The sequence below is a fragment of the Hyaena hyaena genome, unplaced genomic scaffold, assembly GCF_003009895.1.
Source record: "Hyaena hyaena isolate Hyena2069 unplaced genomic scaffold, ASM300989v1 scaffold_1038, whole genome shotgun sequence".
NCBI classification, from domain to species: domain Eukaryota; kingdom Metazoa; phylum Chordata; class Mammalia; order Carnivora; family Hyaenidae; genus Hyaena; species Hyaena hyaena.
This window is the reverse complement of record NW_024081672.1, coordinates 160,643-183,372: the sequence shown is the minus strand read 5'-3', so window position 1 is coordinate 183,372 and position 22,730 is coordinate 160,643. Positions and strand designations below refer to the sequence as shown.

The 22,730-nt window shown below is 41.2% G+C and overlaps 2 protein-coding genes across 8 annotated transcripts in view; both read right to left on the bottom strand.

The window, feature by feature from the left end:
• LIPA (lipase A, lysosomal acid type) overlaps window positions 1–9,555 on the bottom strand; it is a 167,381-nt gene extending 157,826 nt beyond the window's left edge. Inside the window, exon 1 of the mRNA XM_039222021.1 lies at window positions 9,536–9,555. The gene's annotated coding sequence lies outside the window, so the exon portion shown is untranslated. The remainder of the gene's footprint in view (window positions 1–9,535) is intronic.
• On the bottom strand, window positions 1,235–22,091 carry ZNF248 (zinc finger protein 248). Of its 7 annotated transcripts, XM_039222010.1 has the most exons (7): window positions 22,017–22,091; window positions 21,147–21,218; window positions 20,308–20,409; window positions 20,161–20,202; window positions 9,919–10,045; window positions 9,536–9,631; window positions 1,235–3,876 (listed from the first exon to the last, which is right to left on the bottom strand). In XM_039222010.1, exons 4-7 carry the CDS (start codon window positions 20,173–20,175, stop codon window positions 2,378–2,380), a joined length of 1,737 nt encoding a protein of 578 aa, XP_039077941.1. In that variant the 5' UTR covers window positions 20,176–20,202; window positions 20,308–20,409; window positions 21,147–21,218; window positions 22,017–22,091; the 3' UTR covers window positions 1,235–2,377. The 7 variants fall into 7 exon arrangements, with proteins under 7 accessions (XP_039077941.1, XP_039077945.1, XP_039077943.1 ...); XM_039222014.1 differs by lacking the exon at window positions 20,308–20,409; XM_039222012.1 differs by lacking the exon at window positions 21,147–21,218 and having other exon boundaries at window positions 22,017–22,086.
• Window positions 22,092–22,730: the final 639 nt, after the last annotated feature.

Here is a 22,730-nt window from a genome sequence, read left to right as displayed (position 1 = left end):
TCCATCCTTTGCCCCTTAAGGATTTAGACTGGTCATGGCTTCTCAGTGATGCTAGCCCCAAGGTGTGTCAGTATCCCTTGTTTCTGGCCCTCACCACTGTAAGAAGCCTGCCATTAGAATCTTAGTTGGGGTAGAATTCTGTTTTTCATCAGAACCAAGACTGATACAAAGAGCTATCCCTGTTCATTTGTCAGAAGAAATCATTCTTCCTCCAAATCACTGTGTAGAATATAAACACTTAGAACTAAGTACTCATCAGTACCAGCTGGAATGCTTCAGCTCTAAGTGACAGCCCTAAGGATCAATAAGAAACCATTACTACTGCAGTAATATAAAGTCCTAGCAGAGAACAGATCCAGATGGAGTTGTGCAGCTCAATGATGTCACCTCTGAGTCAGGCTTTTTCCATTTTGTCTGTCATTCTCTTCAGGATATTGCCCTTCAGGGCCACAAGCTATAATTTGGTATAACATACAAACATGGAAAAAAATCCAGCATAGAAGAGACAATCTCTCCTTGTGTCTTCTCATGGCACGACAGTATTTCATCACTGAAATCTTGCCCAGAAATACTGCAGAATATTTTCCAAACATCTCACTGCTCATATGTCCATCCCAAGAGAATAGAATAGCATCTCCAAGATTAACTTAATCTGGATTTACTCCTAAATCATCGGGGGGGGGGGAGGGGGGATGGGGGATGGAAAGAGAAACAAAACAGAGCCCAGCAAGTAAGAAGCAGAGAATGGGTGCTGGGTGGGTAGTGTCCTTGGAACTGCTGATAAGTGTGTTCCAAGGAGGCATAGGAAACAGTAGAACAAAGGATGAAGAGACAGTATATGACATCGTATTATTTTAAATACAATTACATAGTTCTAGTTCCTGGGTCACATACAACGGATCATGCCCAAGTAGATACAAATACCAGAGAATGAAGGCGGTATTCTAGTGCACAGCACTACTTTTATTTGTGGAGTGTAGTGAGTATTCCTGTTCATAACTGATGTTACAGACTGACCCAGAGGCAGCTGAAAAACCTCAGAAAAATACTATTTGGCTTCTTTAGGGAAGTAGTTCAGTAACAACAGCCATACTCACTCACATATGCCAGCAATGTCAGAGGAAGGAGCGATGATGTGCTTATAAAATAACATAGACTGGCCAAACTACAAAGAGGCTCTGGTAGTATTTACAATGAAGACTGATGCAGAGGTAGTTAAAAAACCTCACAAAAACAGACTTAGGGTTCTTTATTGAAGAGGCAGTTCAGCAATAATGGCCACAGCCACTTATTTGGCAGGAAATGGAACAAGGGGTAGGGTATATAGTTTGTACTGTAAATTTTCCAAATATATTTTCATATATATACACGGTGGTGTGCTGGCAAATATTTGACAACAGGCTCTCTAAGAAAAAAACAAAAACCCCAGTTTATAGATTTTGCCAATATCCAGGGTGTAAACACTCACACTAAAGCCAAGCTACCCACATGACAACACTGAGTGCAGAGGTGGGAAGAGATGGGCGGGAGAACATGTTATATGGTATTTTCACCATGCAGACTCAATAATGTAAGTGACCTAAAGAACAAAGATCATGGCAACATATTATAAAATAATTAGGAAACAAGGAGTGCTGAGTAGTTTTTACCTTTGTTTTAAATATAATTTAATTTTTAAATAATGACTATGTTGAAGAACTGACTCACAAAATTCCTGGAAATATAACCATCAGCAGTACTTGCAAGCCATTGGGAACTTACTCTAACACACCACTGTATCTGTGTGGGCATGGGTATATAAATATATTTACATCTACATATATACATATGTATTTATGCCAAGCCATAAAGACACTGGGGGTATTTAGTGTGGGAAATATTAATATAGACCATAAGTTATTTAATGAAGGGATATTTTCTCTTCACAAGTTCGTTGTGAACTTACAATCTCAATTTGCAAATCAAGCATATGTGCCATTTCTGTGATACTACTACACCCACATTGGGCCTGCAATCGTCAGGGGCTCTTTACATTAATGTTTAATGCTGCTGTGATTTTAAGCTCCAGATTCCATTGTGAATATGGGTATGAATGAATGTCATCTACTGTATTTACAATAAAATATGGTATCACATCTGGAATATGACACAACATAAATTCTAGACAAAGACTTTTACCACAGTACTTAAGTGAATAAACTTCCCCTCAATATAATCTTTCTGGTAAGAAGTTTCAGTTTTTGAGAGCTTTCACAATTCATTATTTGAAGTACAAGATGTCGCTTTCTAGTAACATGAGGCATTCTTTGGGTCTCATTCATCTTATTTTCAAAAATGGTGTTAAGAATTTGAAAGGGTGGATGGAAGGTTCTAGACATCAGGATGTTGAAAGAGCTTTCACCCTTGTGTGAATTCTCTGATGTTTCGTCAGTACTGACCTCTGACTAAAGGTTTTCCCACATCCGTTACACTCATAGGGTTTCTCTCCTGTGTGAGTTCTCTGATGTTTAGTGAGAGCTGATTTTTCACAGAAGGTTTTCCCACACTCATTACATTTGTAGGGCTTCTCCCCCGTGTGAGTTCTTTGATGTACAATGAGGTTTGACTTCACACAGAAGGATTTCCCACATTCATTACATACGAAGGGTTTCTCTCCTGTGTGTGTCCTCTGATGTACAGTTAGCGCTGACCTGTGGCAGAAGGATTTCCCACACGTATTACATTCATATGGTTTCTCCCCTGTGTGCGTTCTCTGATGTTCTGTGAGGTTGGACTTTACACAGAACGTTTTTCCACACTGCTTACATGCATAGGGTTTTTCTCCTGTATGTGTTCGCTGATGGTTGGTAAGGTGTGGTTTCTGACAAAACGATTTCCCACATTCAGTACATTCATAGGGTTTCTCTCCTGTGTGTGTTCTTTGATGCTGAGTGAGGTTTGATTTCTCCCAGAATGTTTTCCCACATTCGCCACATTCGAAGGTTTTTTCTCCTGAGTGAGCTCTTCGAAGTTGGGTGAGATGTGACTTCTTGTTGAAGTTATTTCTATTTTCATTGTGCTCATAAGGTTTTTTGCCCACCTGTACTATCGGATGTTTAAAGAGGGCTGACTTTTCCCACATTTTATGGTTCACTTTATATTCGTGGGGAATCTTTCTTGCATAGGTTCCCTGATGGATAATGAAAGTTGAGTCATCACAGAAGTTTTGCCCGTATTCATTATATTCGTAAGCAGTCTCCCCTGGGAGAGTTCTCTGATGTCCCAATCTTAACTCGCTGTAGAAGGACTTCCCACAAATGTTGCATTCATATGGCTCCATCTCCAAATGAGTTCTCTGAGATAAACCGAGTTCTAAACTGTGGATGAACGTTCTTCCACATGCACTGTATTTACAGAGCGTCTCTCCTACCTGTATTTTCTTGTTTGTGAAAAATGCCGCTTCCTCATGGAAGGCTGGTCCATTTTCATGATAATCAGAAGGTTGGTCAAAAATTGGCTGACTGAGATTGTGGCTATGATTGAGCACATTCCTTTTTTGATTATATTTACAAGATTTCCCTCCAGAAGGAGTTTTCTCATGTCTGATGTCAAGGAGCAATTTCTCATACGCATTAAATTCATCAGACTTCTTTCCAGAATAGCTCTTTCTACTAATAATTAAGCCTGAAATATTTTTCAAACTCATTTCACATGAGTCACAGATCTTATATGGAAAATTTCTTGAAGAAACAGAATCTGTGCCCAGATTGAAAGTTTTTCTTACTCTGGCACCAGTATCTATATTTAACGTTTTGTTGGCGGTGAAAGCAAGTTGCCAAAAGTGTTCGTCTTCATTGTCCTGGCTGCTCTCTATCAGGTCATCAACTTTCCAGTCTTCTAGAAATGAGAAAAATAACCATATCTTATGAATCCTAGTACATTTCTAATAGAAATGAACTCACACAAACGTCGTTTTATGTAGTTGATGTTTTTGTCTTAGGCTCAATTTCCTGGTGTGAACTAAATCCAAGCATATGTTTTTTATCCTCCTGCTTTCACTGGAAAATAAATACTGCGGCAGTGGAAACAGGGAAGGAATCTGGCAATGAGATTTCACATTTTATTATTTTTTAACTATTTTTTAAGTTTTACTTGAGAGAGAGAGAGAGAGCGCGCACGCAAGAGTGAGCATAAGCAGGGGAGGAGCAGAGAGAGAGGGAGAGAGAGATCCCAAGGCTCTGTGCTGACAGCGCAGAGCCCAAAGCGGGGCTTCAATTCACAAACTACGAGATCATGACCTGAGCTCAATCAGGAGTTGGATGCTTAAATGATTGAGCCACCCAGGTGCCTCGACATTTAACATTTTAAGTATATAACCTTCAAAACTGGACAGGAAAGGGTCAAAATTCAAAGCACAAGGAGCTAGGAGCAGCTGATTCAGGGGAACTCAGACACTGAACACTGCATGAAGTGACAGCGAAGATTAGTGGACGGGCCTTTCTGAGGATGAACTATGTCTGGTGGAGACAGAACAGTCCAGTCCTAAATCCTCTCAGATGTAGATTTCTGGAGTGGGAATCGTGCTGGAGCGTATCTTCTATTTATGCACCAATGCCAACTTCCTCAGCTTCAACCAGGAGGTCCTATAGCCCAGAATCTGGTTTTTCTTTTAACTTATTTCACGAGAAATAATTATTTTTTTTAAAAAGCTGTAAGAAGCAGGCTGGAGGAAGTGAAATAAACTCAAAACAGTGAGGAAGGGCTGGAGATTTTCTGAGAGATGTTGATTTAGGAAGCAGGAAATGTAGAGAACTGGATGAGTTCAACAAGGGAGGGGTTTTCTTTTTTTTGATAACAAAAAAACTATAAATAGACTAAGAAACACAGCCAAGGAAGAGTTCAGAGGCAGATCGTGGCTGATGTCCTCACATCCTCACAGTCTGCCTATTAACTATAGTAGGACCCTCATCTGTATGTGTGTTGCCATTCGCTTTCTTCCCTTCATCTGATAGATCAGCATCAAAAGAAATATCTGAAAGCACCTATTTCCTCATGTTTTGAGAGACACTGCTTTGCCTCAGACTCTCATTCTCTACCTAGCTGTGATTCACAACACCACAAATAGCCAGTAGGAAATACAAAACAGATGAGGGGCAGGCCATCTCTGCAAAGGACCAGGTTCATTTTGTTTTCTCACAGCTGTTAAAGACTCTGTCCTGACCGACAAGTCACCGGGTCACTCACTCCAGTCTGCTGGCTTACTTCTCCCCAAAACATTTCATTTCTGAGGCAATGCTGATCTTTAAGTTTGCTCTGATATCTAAGTTTATTTTTTTACATCAAGGTTTTCTGCTTTTACACTAGCCTCATCTGGGGCTTTTACCTACTTGTGAGACCCAGAAGGATCACTTTTCTCTACAGGGTTCTGAGACCTTCTGTGAACTTTGTCATAAACATTCTTGGCCTTGCTTCACTGCAGCTACCCGAGGCAACAATGTTCATCCTGTGTGAAAAAAGGTCTCATGCGGTCCCAAGTCCACTGCTCCAAGGACCAACTGTTAACTTACTATCTTGCTAAAACAAATCTAAACAAAACAAACTTTCCACTGACTGGATCCACAGTAAATGTGCAAGCCACCCTGTCACAAGTCCATTAATAGGGTTTCTGTGCAGCTCCAGCTGGGTCTCTCATAAACCCTCTCATAAACTCCCAGAGACACACCTTTCACCCAGCCAGCTGCACGCCAGCTCCGTTCTTCCTGGAACCTGGACATCTTTCAGGAAATGTGGCTTTCTTTAATTGAAAACAACAAACCACAAAAATAATAATAAAAGAATGAATGCCAATGAACACTGCAACATCCTTCCACTTTCAGCCTTCACTCGCTGTCTTTGGAAGTTTACTGCCTTTAAGATTCACCCTAGTGTAAGATAAGTCCTTTGCTCAAGACCTTTGCTCAAGACCACCCTTTGTCAAGACCACAATCTCATTCTTGGCAGGTGTTATGAAAATCCTGCTTCCTCTGACCCCACTACAGAAGCAAAATATGAATGATTCTTAAAAGCATTGTGTATATGAATCATTTCCAAATGGTACCTGACGGGTTGGAATACATGTGGACAAAATGGCAATGTGAATTTAGTACCACAGAATGCATTCTGAATGAATGGAAAAGTATGATTTCTTACAAACCTGGCTCCACAGTTAATCAACAAAGTAATTAGTAAATTGTCAGAATTAGGAAAAGAAAGGGCCTTCTCTTTGGGAAAACAAAATCTCAGTAAAGAAAGAAACCCTAAACAAGGGTACTATGATTAGATCTGAGTTTCTGAGATACAGTCACTTGTGGGTGAGGGCCATAAAATATGGCTTGCTTAAGTGATAGAAAAAAAAAACTTGATTTCTAACTTACAATAAGTGAAATAATAACAACAAGCCTTCACAGTGTGCCATGCAATGTCTAAACAATTTACAGGTACACTATTAAGTATCTGAAAAGGCAAAGCAAACAAGAATAAAAGAGCAGAGAGACAGAAATGACAAACGTAGAACAGGACCACACTGCAATGGTCAATAAAATGAGACTTTAATTTTAATTTCATTTCTTAATAACTACCAACTTTTCCAGGTTAGTGAAAGATAAACTGGATGCTTTCAGTAAGAAGATAAAAACCAGTTAGCAATTAGATCAAGTGAGGAATGAGAGAACACAGACGCAGTTCTGGTTTTGAGTGGGATCGGTGAGACACTGAAGAGGCAGGAAGATGGTTCTGGAAGGCACACAACCCAGGAATATGAGGAAACTAGTAACAGGAGAAAACAGGTTCAGCAGGCTGATGCTGGAGCGGTCACTGAAGGTGGAAACAGGATGGCAGACTGTTCCCTATTGGATCCCTGGGAAACCAGGGTCTCGGGCTTTCCTGTCACTCAGGCTGCTCCTTCCCCAGCTCCTCTCATGACGAGATGTAACGGACTGTAAACCACTTGTAGAAGTGGAGCGGTTCCAAGGCCACTGCTCTCACTTGGAAACAACCACTCTAGAAACAGAGTCTGTGAACTACGATGGCTGAGCGAGGGTCCTTGATCTATGAGTGCTTTCTATGTTTTTAGAGGGAAAGATAGAAGAAGCAGTAGGGAAAGGAAGAAGAAAGACAGGAGGAGAGGGAAGAGAAACCAGGAATGAGGAGGAGCAGGAAGAGGAGGAGGAGCAGGAGGAAGAGGAAGAGGAGCAGGAGGAGCAGCAGCAGAAGGAGCAGGAAAAGGAAGAGGAAGAGGAGGAGCCGGGGGAATAGGAGGAATAGAAGGAAGAGCAGGAGGAACAACAGCAGCAGGAGGAGGAGGAGGAGGAGAAGAGCAGGAAGAGGAGTAAGAGGAGGAGCAGGAGGAGGAAAAGGAAGACAAGGAGCAGGAATAGGAGCAGGAGGAGAAGGAGAAAGAGGAGGAGGAGAAGGAGGAGGAAGAGAAGGTGAAAGAAGAGAGGGAGGAGGAGACAGAGGAGGAGGAGCAGGAGGAATAGGAGCAGGAAGAGGAAAAGGAAGAGGAAGACGAGGAGCAGGAATAGGAGAGGGGAAGGAGGAAGAGGAAAAGGAGGAGGAGGAGCAGGAAGAAGAAAAGGAAAAGGAGGAGGAGCAGGAATAGGAGCAGGAGGAAGAAGAGGAGGAGGAAGAGGAAAAGGAGGAGAAGCAGGAGGAGGAAGAGGAAAAGGAGGAGGAGGTGGAGGAGAAGGAGGAGCAGCCACCACTGCTGCTGCCACCATCCAGACCACAGGTGACCCACCAAATCTAAAACATGTGCTACGGTCTTTACATAAAAGTCTGCCAACCTCCGATCTAGAAGCTCCCACCCAGCCTCGTTCCTTCACCACGACCCACAGTGGATGCCCCTCACACGGGCACCCCTGGCTCTGGCCTCACCATGTACAGCACACCTGCATACATCCGAGTTCTTAGTCAATACACACTGGGTTCTGGCGGCTCTCCTGAGCTCCGCTTGTCCAAATCTAAATACGGCATAATTCCCCTATAATCTCTAAGGTCCCCTGTCTCAGTGAAGGGCACCCTCATTTACCCAGTTGCTTGAGACAGATGAGTGGAGTCAGGCTGGACTCCGGTCTCTCTTCCATACTCTCATCCTCAAGACACACAAGCCTCCCGCTCCTCAGCACTTCTGGTATCACCTTAGCCACTGGCTTCTCCCCTCCGGAGTTCAGAATACTCTCATAAATGATATTCTTTCTTTGACCGCGCCTAAGCACATCTAACCATCCCAGTGTATTTACTGCATAAACTATAAACCACATCTGATGACTTAATCTGACTTAGATTAACTCAAAAAAAAAAAAAAAAACAAGGAAAAAACAAAAACAAGGTTTTCTCACATCACTCAAAATTACCACGGGCCACACTATCTCTTATGACATCATCTGTTATCAGTCTCGCCCACACCTACTCACCTCCAGCCACAATGGCCCCCTTGCCATCCTTCAAACACTCTAAGAACACAGCTGAGAAGTTTCGCACCTGTTGTTCCCTGTGCCTGGAACAGCTCACACTTTCACTTTATTAGAATCTCAACTCTACTGTGAACCTCATCAAAAAGGTTTTCTATGACGTCCTTACCAAATAGCACATGCCATCATTCTCCATCCCGACCACAAACACTGCATGTATACAGTCACATGCACGAACGCGTACGCGCACACACCGGCTCCTCGTCCCTCACTGTAACACACGCTCCATGATAAAAGGGACGTTATTCTTTTACTTACCAAAGAACACAACTGGGTTGTAATGAGTGCCCATCACATATCTGTTAAACGAATATCTTCAAGTATAGCAAGAATACATGCCAACTAACACAAGGTGTCCAAAGAGAATACAACGATTTTAAAAGATAAACTAACCAAGAAAAACTATCGAAGATGAAACCAAACTAAGTTTGCATTATGGGCACAGGTAAATCGCTCGAAAATGTTGAAGGACAAAGGTAAGCATTTATGAGTGAAAGTGACATATGGAGGAGTGTGATTAAGGTAATGGGGATGTGGGCCAACCATCCTTACTCACTTCCAAAGGTCTAAGACTAAAAAAAAAAAAAATTCTTTTTTTTTTAAGTTTATTTATTTTGAAAGAGAGAGTGGGTGTGCAGGGGAGGGGAGGGGAAGAGAGAGAAACAGAGAGAGAGGACATTGTGGCTGGAGGTGAGTAGGTGTGGGCGAGACTGATAGCAGATGATGCCATAAGAGGTGGTGTGGCCCATGGTAATTTTATTTTGAGTGATTTGAAAAAACCTTGTATTTTTTTCACATCCCATTTTTTATATCCCAAGCAAGCTCCACACTGTCAGCACAGAACCCAACACAGGGCTCGATCCCACAGACCACGAGACCATGACCTGAGCCAAAATTAAGAGTCAGATGCTCAACCTACTGAGCCACCCCAGGTGCCCCTAAGAAAAGAAAATTCTGAAGAATATTTCAAAAGTGATAAACCCTAAACCAATGGCCTAAGATCTCATCTCCTTGCCTTACATCTGCCCATGAACTCACTAACTCACCTCGGTGGCAGTGGCTTGGGAATCCTGCCCCTAATATCCAGGGCTCCTCTCCTTGCTCTATCTTGAAGACCACTTCTGGCTTAGTAAAGCAATATCCTGTTAAGAAAAAATAATATAGGGCAATGGCTAAATAGCCTGGCCTCAGGAACCCTGAAGGGTACAGCTTCAGGAACTACCCAAGGGAGATGCCCAAATGAACCAACCCCAGAGGAAGTCAGAAAACAGCATTTTTTTGTGGTGGCCAGAGAGAGACCGGTCATCTCAGGGCCCTGAATCACAAGTTTCAAATCAGAAAATTCCACAGGCAATTCATATGTTTAAACAACTAGAAATGCACTGAGTAGTGCTACTGGTAGTCAGTCACAAGAAAAAACAATTCTTACCTACTGAGACAAGGTGGCTGTAATTTTCTAGAATCACATCTCTGTATAGTATCTTCTGAGCAGGATCCAGCAGATACCACTCTTCCTGAGTGAAGTCCACACATACATCTTTGAACGACACTTGTTCCTGTAATGGTATATTCCTTTTCTATATGAAAGTGTCAGAACTATAGGATGGGAAAGAGATTTAAAAGAGCTAATCTCTTTAGCGTTTACTAAAAATTGACACATAGGATGCCTTCTTTTGTGCTACACTATGTAGGACAAAAGAAGTATCTTGCGCAAACTGAGTTTCCACCAAGGGCCTGGAACTGCTCCACCAGCTGTAAATACTACTGATGAAAACTCTACTTCTGTTCTCAAAGTGCTTACGATCTCATGAGGAGACGCATACACTAACATTTACTAAATTACAAACTGCAGGAGCCAGCAGTGTGCACACGGTACACTGGGAAGAAAGACAAACCAAGAAAAAGTTAGCTCTTTAATATTATCATTTATGTGATAGAAGAAATAGGTAATAAATTAGAGCAGACCACAAGGAGACCCAGATATTAGAATTAATAAACAAGAACTTTAAAATGAACTATGATTAATATGGTTAACAAAACAGGAAAACATGAACAAATAAAGGAAAAGAAGGAATAAGTTCGATGGATGCACAGTATGTGTGCTGTGCAGAGATGTGATACAGCAGGCAAGACACTGCTATCCTCTGAAAGGTCCGCTGTGAGGCGCACCTTGGCTGGCACTTGGGAACTCAGATTTCAGGACACTCTCACTGTGACCTAATATAAACGGTTCGCAGAGCTTAAACTGTGTGTAAGCAATATGGTTTATGCTGCACACGTGCATTCCTTCTGGAGTCTAGAAGTTTCTGTGCCAAGTAGAGAGCACCAATGTGATCAGTTCCTGATGAAAACTCTGAGCACTGAGTCTCCTGGGCTTCCCTGGTAGAAGGCTCACATTTGCTGTCACATCTCACTGCTGAGGCACTTACGGGTGTCCTGGGAGAAGATTCTTAGAAGTCTGCTCCTGGTTTCTTCTTCACTCTGCTCCACGTGCCTTTTCCTTTCCCTGAATCTGCTTTGTATGCTTGCATGTTAAGGAGTCAGAGCCATGAGGAAGACTACCTGCTGAGTCACTAAACCTGGGGGTGGTCTTGGGGCCCTCTGATACGTGTGTATACAGACACACACACACACATACACATCGTACATAGAGGAAATGGGCACTTCAGAGCTAAGATACACAGCATCGGAATTAAGAACTCATTACACGGATTCAAATCCTCATAGAGAACATATGCATACATCTGTCAAGAGAGTCTCAAAGTATGTACCTCAAAACAGACAGAACTAAAAGGAGAAATGCACAAATTTATACTCATAGTTGGGAGATTTCAACACTCCTCTGTCAATATTGACAGATCAAGGAGGCAGAAAATCAGTAAGTACATAAATGACCTGAATAGCACCATGTGTCAACATGATCTATCTGACAGGTATAGAAAACTCCATCTGAAATAGTAAAACAGGGGTGCCTTGGTGGCTCAGTCGGTTGAGCGTCCAACTTCGGCTCAGGTCATGATCTGACAATTTGTGAGTTCAAGCCCACATCGGCCTCTGTGCTGACAGCTCAGAGCCTGGAGCCTATTTCGGATTCTGTGTCTCCCTCTCTCTCTGACCCTCCCCTGTTCGTGCTGTCTCTCTCAGAAATAAAAAACATTAAAAATTTTTTTTCAAAATAGTAAAACACACATTTTATCATTCTATTCTAGCTCATATGGAACATTTGCCAAGATAGAGCATATTCTTGACCATAAAACACACCTTAACAAATTTAAAACAATAGCTATCATACAAAATATATTCTCAGGCTACAATGGAATTAAATAGAAATCAAGAAACATGAGATAGCTGGAAAATCTCCCAAACACTTGAAAATTAAACAACACATTTATAAATAACATATAGTTCAAAGAAGCCTCAAGAGAAATTTTAAAATACTTTAAATAAAATAAAAATAGCACTTATCAAAATTTGTGGGATGCACTGAAACACATAGAAGGAATTTTATAGCATCAAGTGTATATATTAGAAAAGAAAAACTTTAAATCTGTAACCTAAGTTTCCATATTAGTTAACAATAGAAGGCAAATTAAGCTGAAAGCAAGCAAAATGAAGGAAAAGTTGGGATACATCAATGAAACTGAAAACATGAAAAAAAAAACGCCAATGAAACCAACAGTTGCTTTGAAAAGATTGATAAAATGAATAAACTTTCAGAAAACCTAACCAAGAAAAAAAAGGAAAGAAACAAATTGTGAATCTCAGAAATGATAGGTCAATACCGATCCTAATGACATTAAAATAATAAAAGAATACCACAAACAATTCTTTTCCTGAAAAATTGGATGAAACAGACAAATTCCTTAAAAGACACAGCTACCATTTCCTACAAGTAGAAATAAATAACCTGAATAGATCTGTATCTGTTAAAAAAAAAAAAAAAAACAGAAAAAAAAACCTGGGTGGCTCAGTTGGTTGGGCATCTGACTTCAGCTCGGGTCATGATCTTGTGGTTCGTGGGTTCGAGACCCGCATCAGGCTGTGTGCTGACAACTCAGGGCCTGAAGCCTTCTTTGTATTCTGTGTCTCCCTCTCTCTCTGCCCCTCACCTATTCACTCTCTGTCTCTGAAAAATGAATAAACTTTAAAAAATTTTTAATGAAATAAAATAAATAAAAAACTTGAATAACAAATCACTCCCAACATAGAACGCACAAAGCCCAAATGGTGTCACTGATGAATTCTACTAAACATTTAAGGAAAAAATACTAATTCTCCACAATCTCCTCCAGTAAACAACACTTGCAAACTCATGAGGCCAGCATTATCCTAATACCAAAACCAGATAAAGACATGAGAAACTAAAGACCAATATCTCCCATTAACATAGACACACAAATCCTCAAATATTGGCAAATCAAATCTGACAATGTATAAAATAAATTATAAACCACAACCAAGTGGAATTTATTTCAGGTATGGAAGGCTAGATCAATGTTAAAAAAAAAAAAAAAAATCAATGAATACAACCCAGTACATCAACAGGCCAAAGAACATGCAAAGAAGATTTGCATGATCCAATTTTTATGAAGAAAAAGCATTTGACAAAATCTAATAGCCATTCATGATGAAAATTCTCAGCAAGATAGGAATAGGGGGAGCTTTCTCAGCTTGATAAAGACCATCTTACAGCAACATCAAAGTTAATGTTAAAGACTGGACACTTTTCCTCTAAGCGCAAGAATAGGGCGGGGATGTCTGGTCTCAATATTCCTATTCAACCCTGTGCTGGAAGCCCTAGCTAGTGCAGTGAGACCCATATCAAACATACAAACAAACAAACAAAAAAGCACACACAACACACACACAAAACACACTAAAAAAATAAATAAAACATATATGATTGGCTCTCTATTCTGTTCCACTCATCTATGTGTTTATTTTTGTGCCAGCACCATACTGTTTTGATTACTGTAGCTCTTTGTACTCTATCTGGAAATCTGGGATTGTGATACCTCCAGCTTTGTTTTTCTTTCCCAAGACGGCTTTGGCTTTTCAAAGTAGAACAGAAGAGACAGCCCAGAAATAAACCCACAATTATATGGTCGATTAATCTTCAACAAAGGAAGCAAGAATACACAATGGGAAAAAGACAGTCTCTTTAACAAATGCTACTGGGAAAACTGGATAGTTACATGCAAAAGAATGAAACTGGACCACTTTCTTATACCATACACAAAAGAGATTAAAAACCTAAATGTGAGACCTGAAACCATAAAACTCCTAGAAGAAAATGTAGGCAGTAATTTCTTTGACATCAGCTGTAGAAATATTTTTCCAGATATGTCTTCTCAGGCAAGGGAAACAAAAGCAAAATTAAACTACTGAGACTACGCCAAAACAAAAGCTTCTGCACAGCAAAGGAATCTATCAATAAAACAAAAACAAAACCTTGGGAGAAAATATTTGCAAATGATGTATCTGTTAAAGATCTGATTTCCATGATACAGAACTTATATAACTTAACACAGAAAAAAACAAATAAGCTGATTAAAAACTGGGTGAGAACCTGAATAATCATTTCTCCAAAGAAGACATACAGATGGTCAAGAGACACATGATGAGATGCTCATCATCACTCATCATCAGGGAAACTCAAATCAAAACCACGAGATATTACCTTACAACTGTCAAAATGGCTAGACTCAAAAAAGGAATGACAGGAGTTGGTGAGAATGTGGAAGAGGAACCCTCATGTACTGATAGTAGGGATGAAAACTGGTGCAGCCACTGTGGAAAACAGTATAAAATTCCCTCAAAAATAAAAAGAGAACTACCGTATGATCCAGTCACTCCACAAATGTGTATTTACCCAAAGAAAATAAAAACACAGATTTGAAAAGATATATGCACCGCTATGTTTATATATAAATATAACATTATTTATACTAGACAAGATATGCAAGCAACCTAATAGTGCACTGACAGACAAATGGATAAAGAAGATGCAGTACACACACACACACACAATGGATGGAATATTACTTGGCCATAAAAAAAATGAAATCTTGACATCTGCAACAACATGGATAGATGCAGAGACTACAGTGCTAGGCGAAATAAGTCAAAGAAAGGCAACTACCATATGGAATTTAAGAGACAAAAAAAGCAAAAGAGAGACAATAGACTCTTAAATATAGAGAGCAAACTGGTGATTGCCAGAGGGGAGGTGGGTGAGGGGAAGAGATGAGATCATTGGGATTGAAGCAAAAATAAAACTTTCTTTACTTGAAATCAATATGATTGTCTATGTAGAAAATCTCAAGGAATCTACAAAAAGAAAGAAAGAACTTACTGGAAGTAATAAGCAAATACAGCAACATCATAGGATAAAAGTTAATTATTAAAAAGTCAATTACTTTCCTATATCCAAATAAAGAACTGGAATTCCATGCGGCACCTGGATGGCTCAGTCAGTTTATCTGACTTGATTTTGGCTTAAGTCAGGATCTAACAGATTGTGGGATCAAACCGTGTTAGACCCGGTGCTGATTGTGCGGAGCATGCTTGGAAATCTCTACCTCTCTCCTCTCTGTCCCTTTCCCTGACTCGTTCTCTCACTTAAAATAAACAAACAAAAGTAAATAAAATAAAGAATTGAAATTCCAAACTTTCAAATGAAAATATATCATTTACAATAGCACCAAAAAAAAAGTACTAAAGTATAAATATAACACAGTATGTACAAGATTTTGCAGAAAAACACAACTGATGGAAGAAATCAGAGATCTAAATAAATGGAGAGATATTCCATATTCACCAATAGGAAGACTCAATATGGCTAAGATATCAATTCTTTCCAACTTAATCTATAAATTCAATGCAATTCAAATAAAAACCCTGGCTATTTTGGGGCACCTAGGTGGCTCAGTCAGTTGAGCGTCTGACTCCTGATTTTGGCTCAGGTCACAATCCCAAGGCCTGGGGATCGAGCCCCAAGCCCTGCTTGTGATTCTCTCTCTTTCTGTCCCTCTCACTCTGTGCCCCTCTCTAGCTCACACACTCTAAAATAAAATTTTAAAAAATAATAAAATAAAAGTTTCTTTAAAACAGCTATTTTGCAGATACTAACAAAATGATTCTGAAGTTTATATAGAAAGGCAAAGAATCTAGAATAGCCAACACAATGTGGAAGAAGAAAAATGGGAATTCATATCACCTGATCTCGAGACATAGTATAAAGCTAAAAGCAACCACAACAGTATGTTATTGCTGAAAGAGACACACAGGTCAATGGAACAAACAGAGGGTCCAGGATTAGATTCACCAAAATACAGTCAAATGATTTTTGACAAAGGAACAAAGGCATAAAAGGAGAAAAGATGTTCTCAACAAATGGTGGTGGTCAATTGAATACCCAGGCAAAAGAAATGAACCTAGACACAAACGCTACGCCTTACACAAATATTAACAAAAGATGAATCAGAAATCTAAATGTAAAGTGCAAAACCTTCTAGAAGAAAATATAAAATACAGAATAAAAGAAAAATCTCTGTGTCTCCCTGGATTTGGTGATGCGTTTTTAGATATAAGAGAAAAAGCACATTCCATGGCGGGGGGGGGGGGGGGGAGGGGAGTCAGGAAACATGGGTTGGATATTATTAAAAATAAAATCTGCTCTGCAAAAGACATTTTCTAAGAAAATGAAAGGACAAGGCACAGACTAGGAGAAAATATTTGCAACACATATATCTACTAAAGGATTTGTATCCAAAAAATACAAAAGAACTCTTAAAGAAAACAAATGAACCATTGAAAAATGGGCAAAAGATCTGAACAAACATGTCACCAAACACATAATGATAGCAAATAAATATATTAACAGATGCTCAACAGCACCTGTCAGTAAGAAAATGCAAATTACAACAAAAATAAGGGGTGCCTGGGCAGCTCAGTCAGTTAAGCGCCTTGAGTCTTGACTTCGGCTCAGGTCCAGTCACACAGTTGGTGAGATCAACCCTGAGTTGAGCTCTGTGCTGATAGCACCCAGCCTGCTTGGAATTCTCTCTCCTGTCCCTTCCCTGCTCAGATGAGTGCTCTCCCTCTCTCTCTCTCTCTCAAAATAATTAAATAACATTTTTCAAAAAAACACACAAAAATGATATGTCATGACACATTATTAGAATGGTTAAATCCACAGTAACGACAATGCCAATTTCAGGTCCAGATGCAGAACAACAAGGATTCTGATCTGTAACTGGTAGGAATCCAAACTGATAAGGCACCTTGTGAAAATGGCTTGGCAGTTTCTTACAACATACATCACATAACTGACCCAGCCATTTCACACCCTGGTGTCTGAAACCTTATGTCTCCTTAAAACTGACACATGAATATTTCTAGCACCTTAATTCATAATGGCCCCAACCTGGAAGAATCAAGAGTCCATGGGTTAACAATTCTGAAATCATGTACATGTATGCTGGAATTGAACTATTTGATGTTAGCCATATTCTCATTATTAGAATGGGAGATTACAGACAAGAAAGAAGGTTAGAATGTTCCATGTTGTAATGATTAAACAGGAGGCAACAGTGTGAACTAAAACTTGGCTGAATATACAATATAGATGGTTGCATACTGAAATATTTAGAGTTGTGTGCATGCACGGGTTAGTACACACATATGTTTCCTTGGTCAGTTAGCTGGGAGGGTTTACCAACAATGAGGCACCACTAGCAACAGACACACCTAGTCCCCCCAATCTTGGTTTCTAATACTGTGCTCCAATGAAAGGAACAGGAGTTATTTAGAAAAAACAGAAAACAAAAAACAGCTAATTCTAGGGCAGGAAATATGTAAGACGAGCCTGGAAAATCTACCACCAGAAAGGAATGAATAAGTACACGATTATGGGGTATGGTAAAAGACACAGGAACTCATAGAAGATGATCTTAATAACCTAAGCAGCAAAATGAACAAGGCAGCACTGGACTATAACCAAAATATAAAATAATTAGCCATGAATTCATACTGCTATAATAAATAAATTAATAAGAGAAAATAGACAAATCTCCTGTCCAGAATTCCTGATAATTTACAAAGATACTTCAGCATAAAGGAGGCATAGCATAACCCCCCACTTCCTTGCAAAGAGTACAGTATGAAAACAGGAAACAAAGTAGCTTTACCACTACTTGTCATATTACCTCAGCCAAGTGATCAACAGTGACACATCAGTGTAATAAGTCACGTTGAAAGCACTTACCCTTGATATAAATGTGCCCAAAACATTATACCTCTGTGGTCTTCCTGCAAGAAACCCCATAACCTCAGTCTAATCAGGAAAACAACAGCAGACAGTTCCCAACTGAGGGACATTCTACACAACATCTGCATTTTCTCCTCAAAACTGTCAAGATTCTCAAAAACAAGGAAAGTCTGAGAAACTGTCATAAACCAAGGGGAGTCAAAGGAAATGACTAAGTGAAATGTATCCTGAAACAGAACACCTGCATGGGGCTAAAACACCAGAATCACTTATCAAAAGGCAAATTACATATCAGAAAACTATAGTTTGCAATTCAGGTAATAGGCAAGGATTAGTGTCCTTAATATATAAAGAATTAGACACTAAAGAAAAAAAGGAGGGGAGAATACGAAATATACCCTAATCTCACCAACTGGTCAAGTTTATCAATTATATTCACCCTTTGACCTGGCAATCCACTTCAGGGAAATTTATCTGACAGAAAATAAAACCTCTATGTACAACATTACTCACTAAAACATGGTTTGCAGTAGCAAAAGGTTGGAAATAGTAACTAATGATAATGAGTTTAATAAACTATGGGATGTCTACATGTACTTGAATTACTACACAGTGGTAATTACTTCAATGTACTTGAATTACTACACAGTTGTAACAAGAAGCAATCCATGCTCTTTTTACAGTAAGATCTCTGCAACAGGCTGAGAAAAGTGCGGAAAATAAAGCAAAGGAAGAATGGAAAATAGTGTAGAGACCTGCTACTCAAAGGTTGCTCAGCTTCACCCAGGGCTTTTTAGAAATGTAAAACCCAGGGCCTCAGATCCACTAAACCAAACCCAGATCCACTAAATAAAAATCTGCATCTTAATAAAATGTTAGTGATGTACAGGGGCATCTGAGTTTGAGAAGCCCTAAGGATGCTGGATTTCCTTCTAAATAAAAGGAGGGGGCATACAAGAGTATCTTTTAACTGAATAAAGAAACGAGGAGGACAAAGATGAAACTAGAAAGAATAGATATCTACAGTAGGGTGACCGTACACTCCAGTTTGTCTGGAACTGTGCTAATATATGCCAGCTGTCCTGTCATAACTGTTCATGGCACCTCTTCCATTCTCAGTGACAGTGTCTCAGTTTAGATAAGAAATGAATGTCACACTTCCTAGAGGGGGAATCAGGGACAGAGAAGATGGGAGTTTGAATTTTTACTTATATCTTTTTTGTCACTTAACCTCTTTAACCATGTTAATATACTACTAATTCAAATATAATTCAAATTATAGTAATAATATATTACTAATTTTAAAAAAAGACGTAAACCAGTCAGGAAAAAAGGGAGACTGAGAAGAGAAAGAGAAGTGAGCCAAAGTTGGGTAAACAATAAACCCAAGGATAGGCAACATCTGGGGCAAAAGGAAAAGACCACTTCACGTGGGACAGAAAAGAGATGTATCCGAGTTAGGAAAAGAGAGCTAGGAGGGTGGTGTCAGAGACAAGAGGCTTTCACAGCAGGGACTAAGGCTTATGTCGTGGGACAGTCCAGTCGGACAAAGACAAAAACTGGATATGACTACATTTTGGTGGCCTTTTCCAGAACTGGTTCAGGTGAGTGGCGGTGGTAAAAGAGCAAGAATGCATTCGTGAGGCAGAAACATAAATGAGAAATGCAGAGACCAAAGCCAGAACGGTCTGCTATTCAAGCTTGAAATACAAATGAGCTGACGCAACACTCGTGGAGTTATTTGGGAGGATGCGTGGTCCCTCCATTCCGCCAGATCTTCTAAGTCTGATTCCTGGATCAAGCAGGACCGTGAAAGATCAGTCTACTCAAACCTCCTCGTTTCATCTTCAGGAGAGCATCCACACATTTCTGGCACTGTGCTCTGTCTATCAAGAAATGATTATAGGCAATTTCGGTGTTGTTCTTGGAAAAATCAGAGAAAAACTTACAACCTGCACAACTCTGTAAAATTAAAAGTCCTGCATCTCATTTTGCTAACTGCTCTACTCTGAATTTGCTACTCTTGATTTACTCTTGCTTTAATTTTTTTTGTGTGTGTCTATTTTTTTTTGAGAGAGACAGAATGTGAGCAGAGGAGGGGCAGAGAGAGAGAGAGACACAGAATCAGAATCAGGCTCCAGGCTCCAAGTTGTCAGCACAGAGCCCGACGTGGGGCTCGGACCCATGAACTGTGAGATCAAGACCTGAGCTGAAGTTGGACACTTAACCAACTAAGCTACCCAGGTGCTTCAAAATTGGCTACGCTTGACATATTTCCCTCAATGGTAATTCTTGCCCACTTCTACTTTTTCGTTTTAAAAATATGAATCCTTACAATCTTTAGAAAACTCATTTTAAAACAAAGTGGGAATACAGAAACAAACAAACAAACAAACTCACCTGAGATCTGTTCATTTTCCGCTCTTAGTGAAGGAGGCAGAGCTGAGGGGAATAAGGAAGGAAGAAGAAAGTTAGGAGAGACATGGCCTGCCTGGCAGTTCCTGAATTTACCTGCCTACACAACAGCTCCACATACAAGATACTTACGTGTCCATGTGTGGCTCCGATATATGTTGAGCTTAGACATGATACTTTTCACTGAGTGAATGTAAACATTTGTTTCTTATTGATTTATTACCAATTTAGGTTCTGTGACACAGAAAAATTAAAAACATGAGAAGATGAGTTTAACATAGAACAGTAACCTAAAGGAGGAAACACTACGGATTTGTCAAAAAAAAACCCGATGTGGTGGGGAAAAATTAAAAACCTTGAGCCACATTGTTAGTGTTTTCCTGTTAACACTATTAATCCCTTGAGGTCAGATAATCCAAGAAACCTCTGAAAAAAAGAGATGGGGGTGTTTGAGACAAGATAAAAAATGTTTAATGTTTGTTCTAACCTGCTTAACGACTTTCCAAAGGTCTTTTGGTAAGAAACTCTCTTTGACTTAGCGGTGGCACATTGGGCAGCGGCCCAGCAATCTGCAGACCGAACTTTTAATCGTGGTTCTGCCACTAACAAGGTGCATCAGCTCAGTCAGTCACCTTCTCAGGCTCAATTTTTGTCTTTTCACTTTTCAAATAAGGGCAAAACAGATAACCCCACTGCACTACCATTTTGTACCTCTATAAGGTCAGGAAGCCGGGAACCTCGGCATCTTTCTAGATGACATCAACAATGGGACATCGTTTGAGGAGAGCTCGCCTCCGGAAACATTGAACAGAAAATGAGGGGAGAAGGGAGTGTTCAGGGAGAGGTGATGACAGAATCTCCTTAGCTGTGGCTGGTGAGCCCTTCATTCCCGACCATGCCCTCACAAACTCTCCAAAGAGAAGACATTTCCTGTGCAGCCTGCGAGCCCACCCCTCTCAGCTCCAGCTCACCTCGCTCTTCTTAAATTTGTCCCAGACCTTCCAGCGTCACACAGCCTTCGATGGCTTCAGGATACAGACATGCTTATACATAACAAATAACAAATGAATACATAATAAATAACTTGGGATCTGGGTAACGGTAGAGCCAGGAAAGGGCTCTGGGGGCTAGATAGTCCAGCCCCTTCCCTGTTCCATTGCACAAGTGAGTTAACTGAGCAATGAAGGCCCTAGAGACTTGTCCAAGCTCCAGCCGCACGTCATTACACACGTAACAAACAAATACAATGGCAGCTAACAAAATGCGAGAGCTCAGAACAATGCAATGCGGCAAGATTCCTGACATCCACACTTTAAAGACAAGGAGACCGAGTCTCACGTCGGCTATTGGATCAGAGCAATTCATTTACATCAGAAGCCCTGCCCGGCTCACTCGTTCTCTCTTACAACCGCGCCCCTCCTCAGGTAGCCAGGCGCCGATAAGACGCACGCGCACACGTCACGACGTCCAGCGCGCACGCACGTCGCGCACGCGCGCTCACTCTTTCCCGCAGCCTCACCCCCTCCCCGTGGGCCCAGCGCACACGTCACGCACGCGCACTCCCCACCCGCGGCCGCCAGACGGTGCAGCCCGCTTAGCGGTGGAGCTGGACACCTGCGAACCCTGCAAACCCGAGGGCCCACGTTCCCACGCGGGACCCCGGTCCCTTTATCTGAGACGCCCCTCGCCCCGCGTCCCTTCCACTCTGCAGGCGCCGCAGACGCCTGGGGTCCCTCCTATGCCCGCGGGGCTCCTGCCCGCCATTGGGCAGCGTCGCCCCTGTTTGCCCCCCGAGCCGTGCGGGGCCCCTTGGGCCCTCGCCCCCTCCCTCCGGGGCTCACCCGCAGCTCCCTCGCCGCGTGGACCCGGAAGCCAGGAAAGGTTTCCCACGAGGGGCTGGAGGCCGGGGAAGGACGAGCCGGGAGGAGAAGGCGGGGATGCACATGCGCAAAGGGAGGGAGCCGCGCGGCGGCGGTGGCGGGGAGCTGGAGCTCGGCTCCTGGCAGCTTGGGCTGGGATCGTGCTCCTATCCTTAGAAGCGGTGCTTCACTCCCAAGTTGTAAAAGCTAGTAGTAGTAGCCAGCTAGCATAATTTTAGTGAAACTTGGAGGCGTTTGCGTTGTAAAAGCCCTTAGGACGTTGCCTAAATTGTTCAGTACCTCTCTCAAGATGCTTTTCCCGATGTACGCCTGCCCACTCCATGAGAAATCAGCTGGAGAGGAGCTGCCGAGTTTGCGGAGTTCAAACCTTATCATCTGAGATACTCACTTCTGCCTGGAACCAGCATTCTGCCTGTGCCCCCGACGTCTGCAGCAAAGCAGCGCGCCTTTTAGCACAAGCCAAAAGAAGGAAAGGTGCATGGATTTCAGTTATGAACGTGGGATCTGTGACCAGCATGGTTATCTTCTGAAATGAAAGAAGCAGCAAGCTAGCAATTCGGTATTCATGCTAAAAAAAAAAAAAAAAAGTTCAAGTGTTCATATACCAAACTCGAAGAAAGCACCGCCCTATCTTCCCGGTACCTCCCCTATACCCTTCACCCAACTTTCCCCAAT

Coding starts and splice junctions, on each gene's coding strand:
- ZNF248 (XM_039222010.1), bottom strand. Junction 9,632..9,918: donor CAGCCACCTTGTCTCAGTAG/GTAAGAATTGTT, acceptor TTTTCTTAACAG/GATATTGCTTTACTAAGCCA. Junction 3,877..9,535: donor CCCAAGCCACTGCCACCGAG/GTGAGTTAGTGA, acceptor TCTCATTTCTAG/AAGACTGGAAAGTTGATGAC.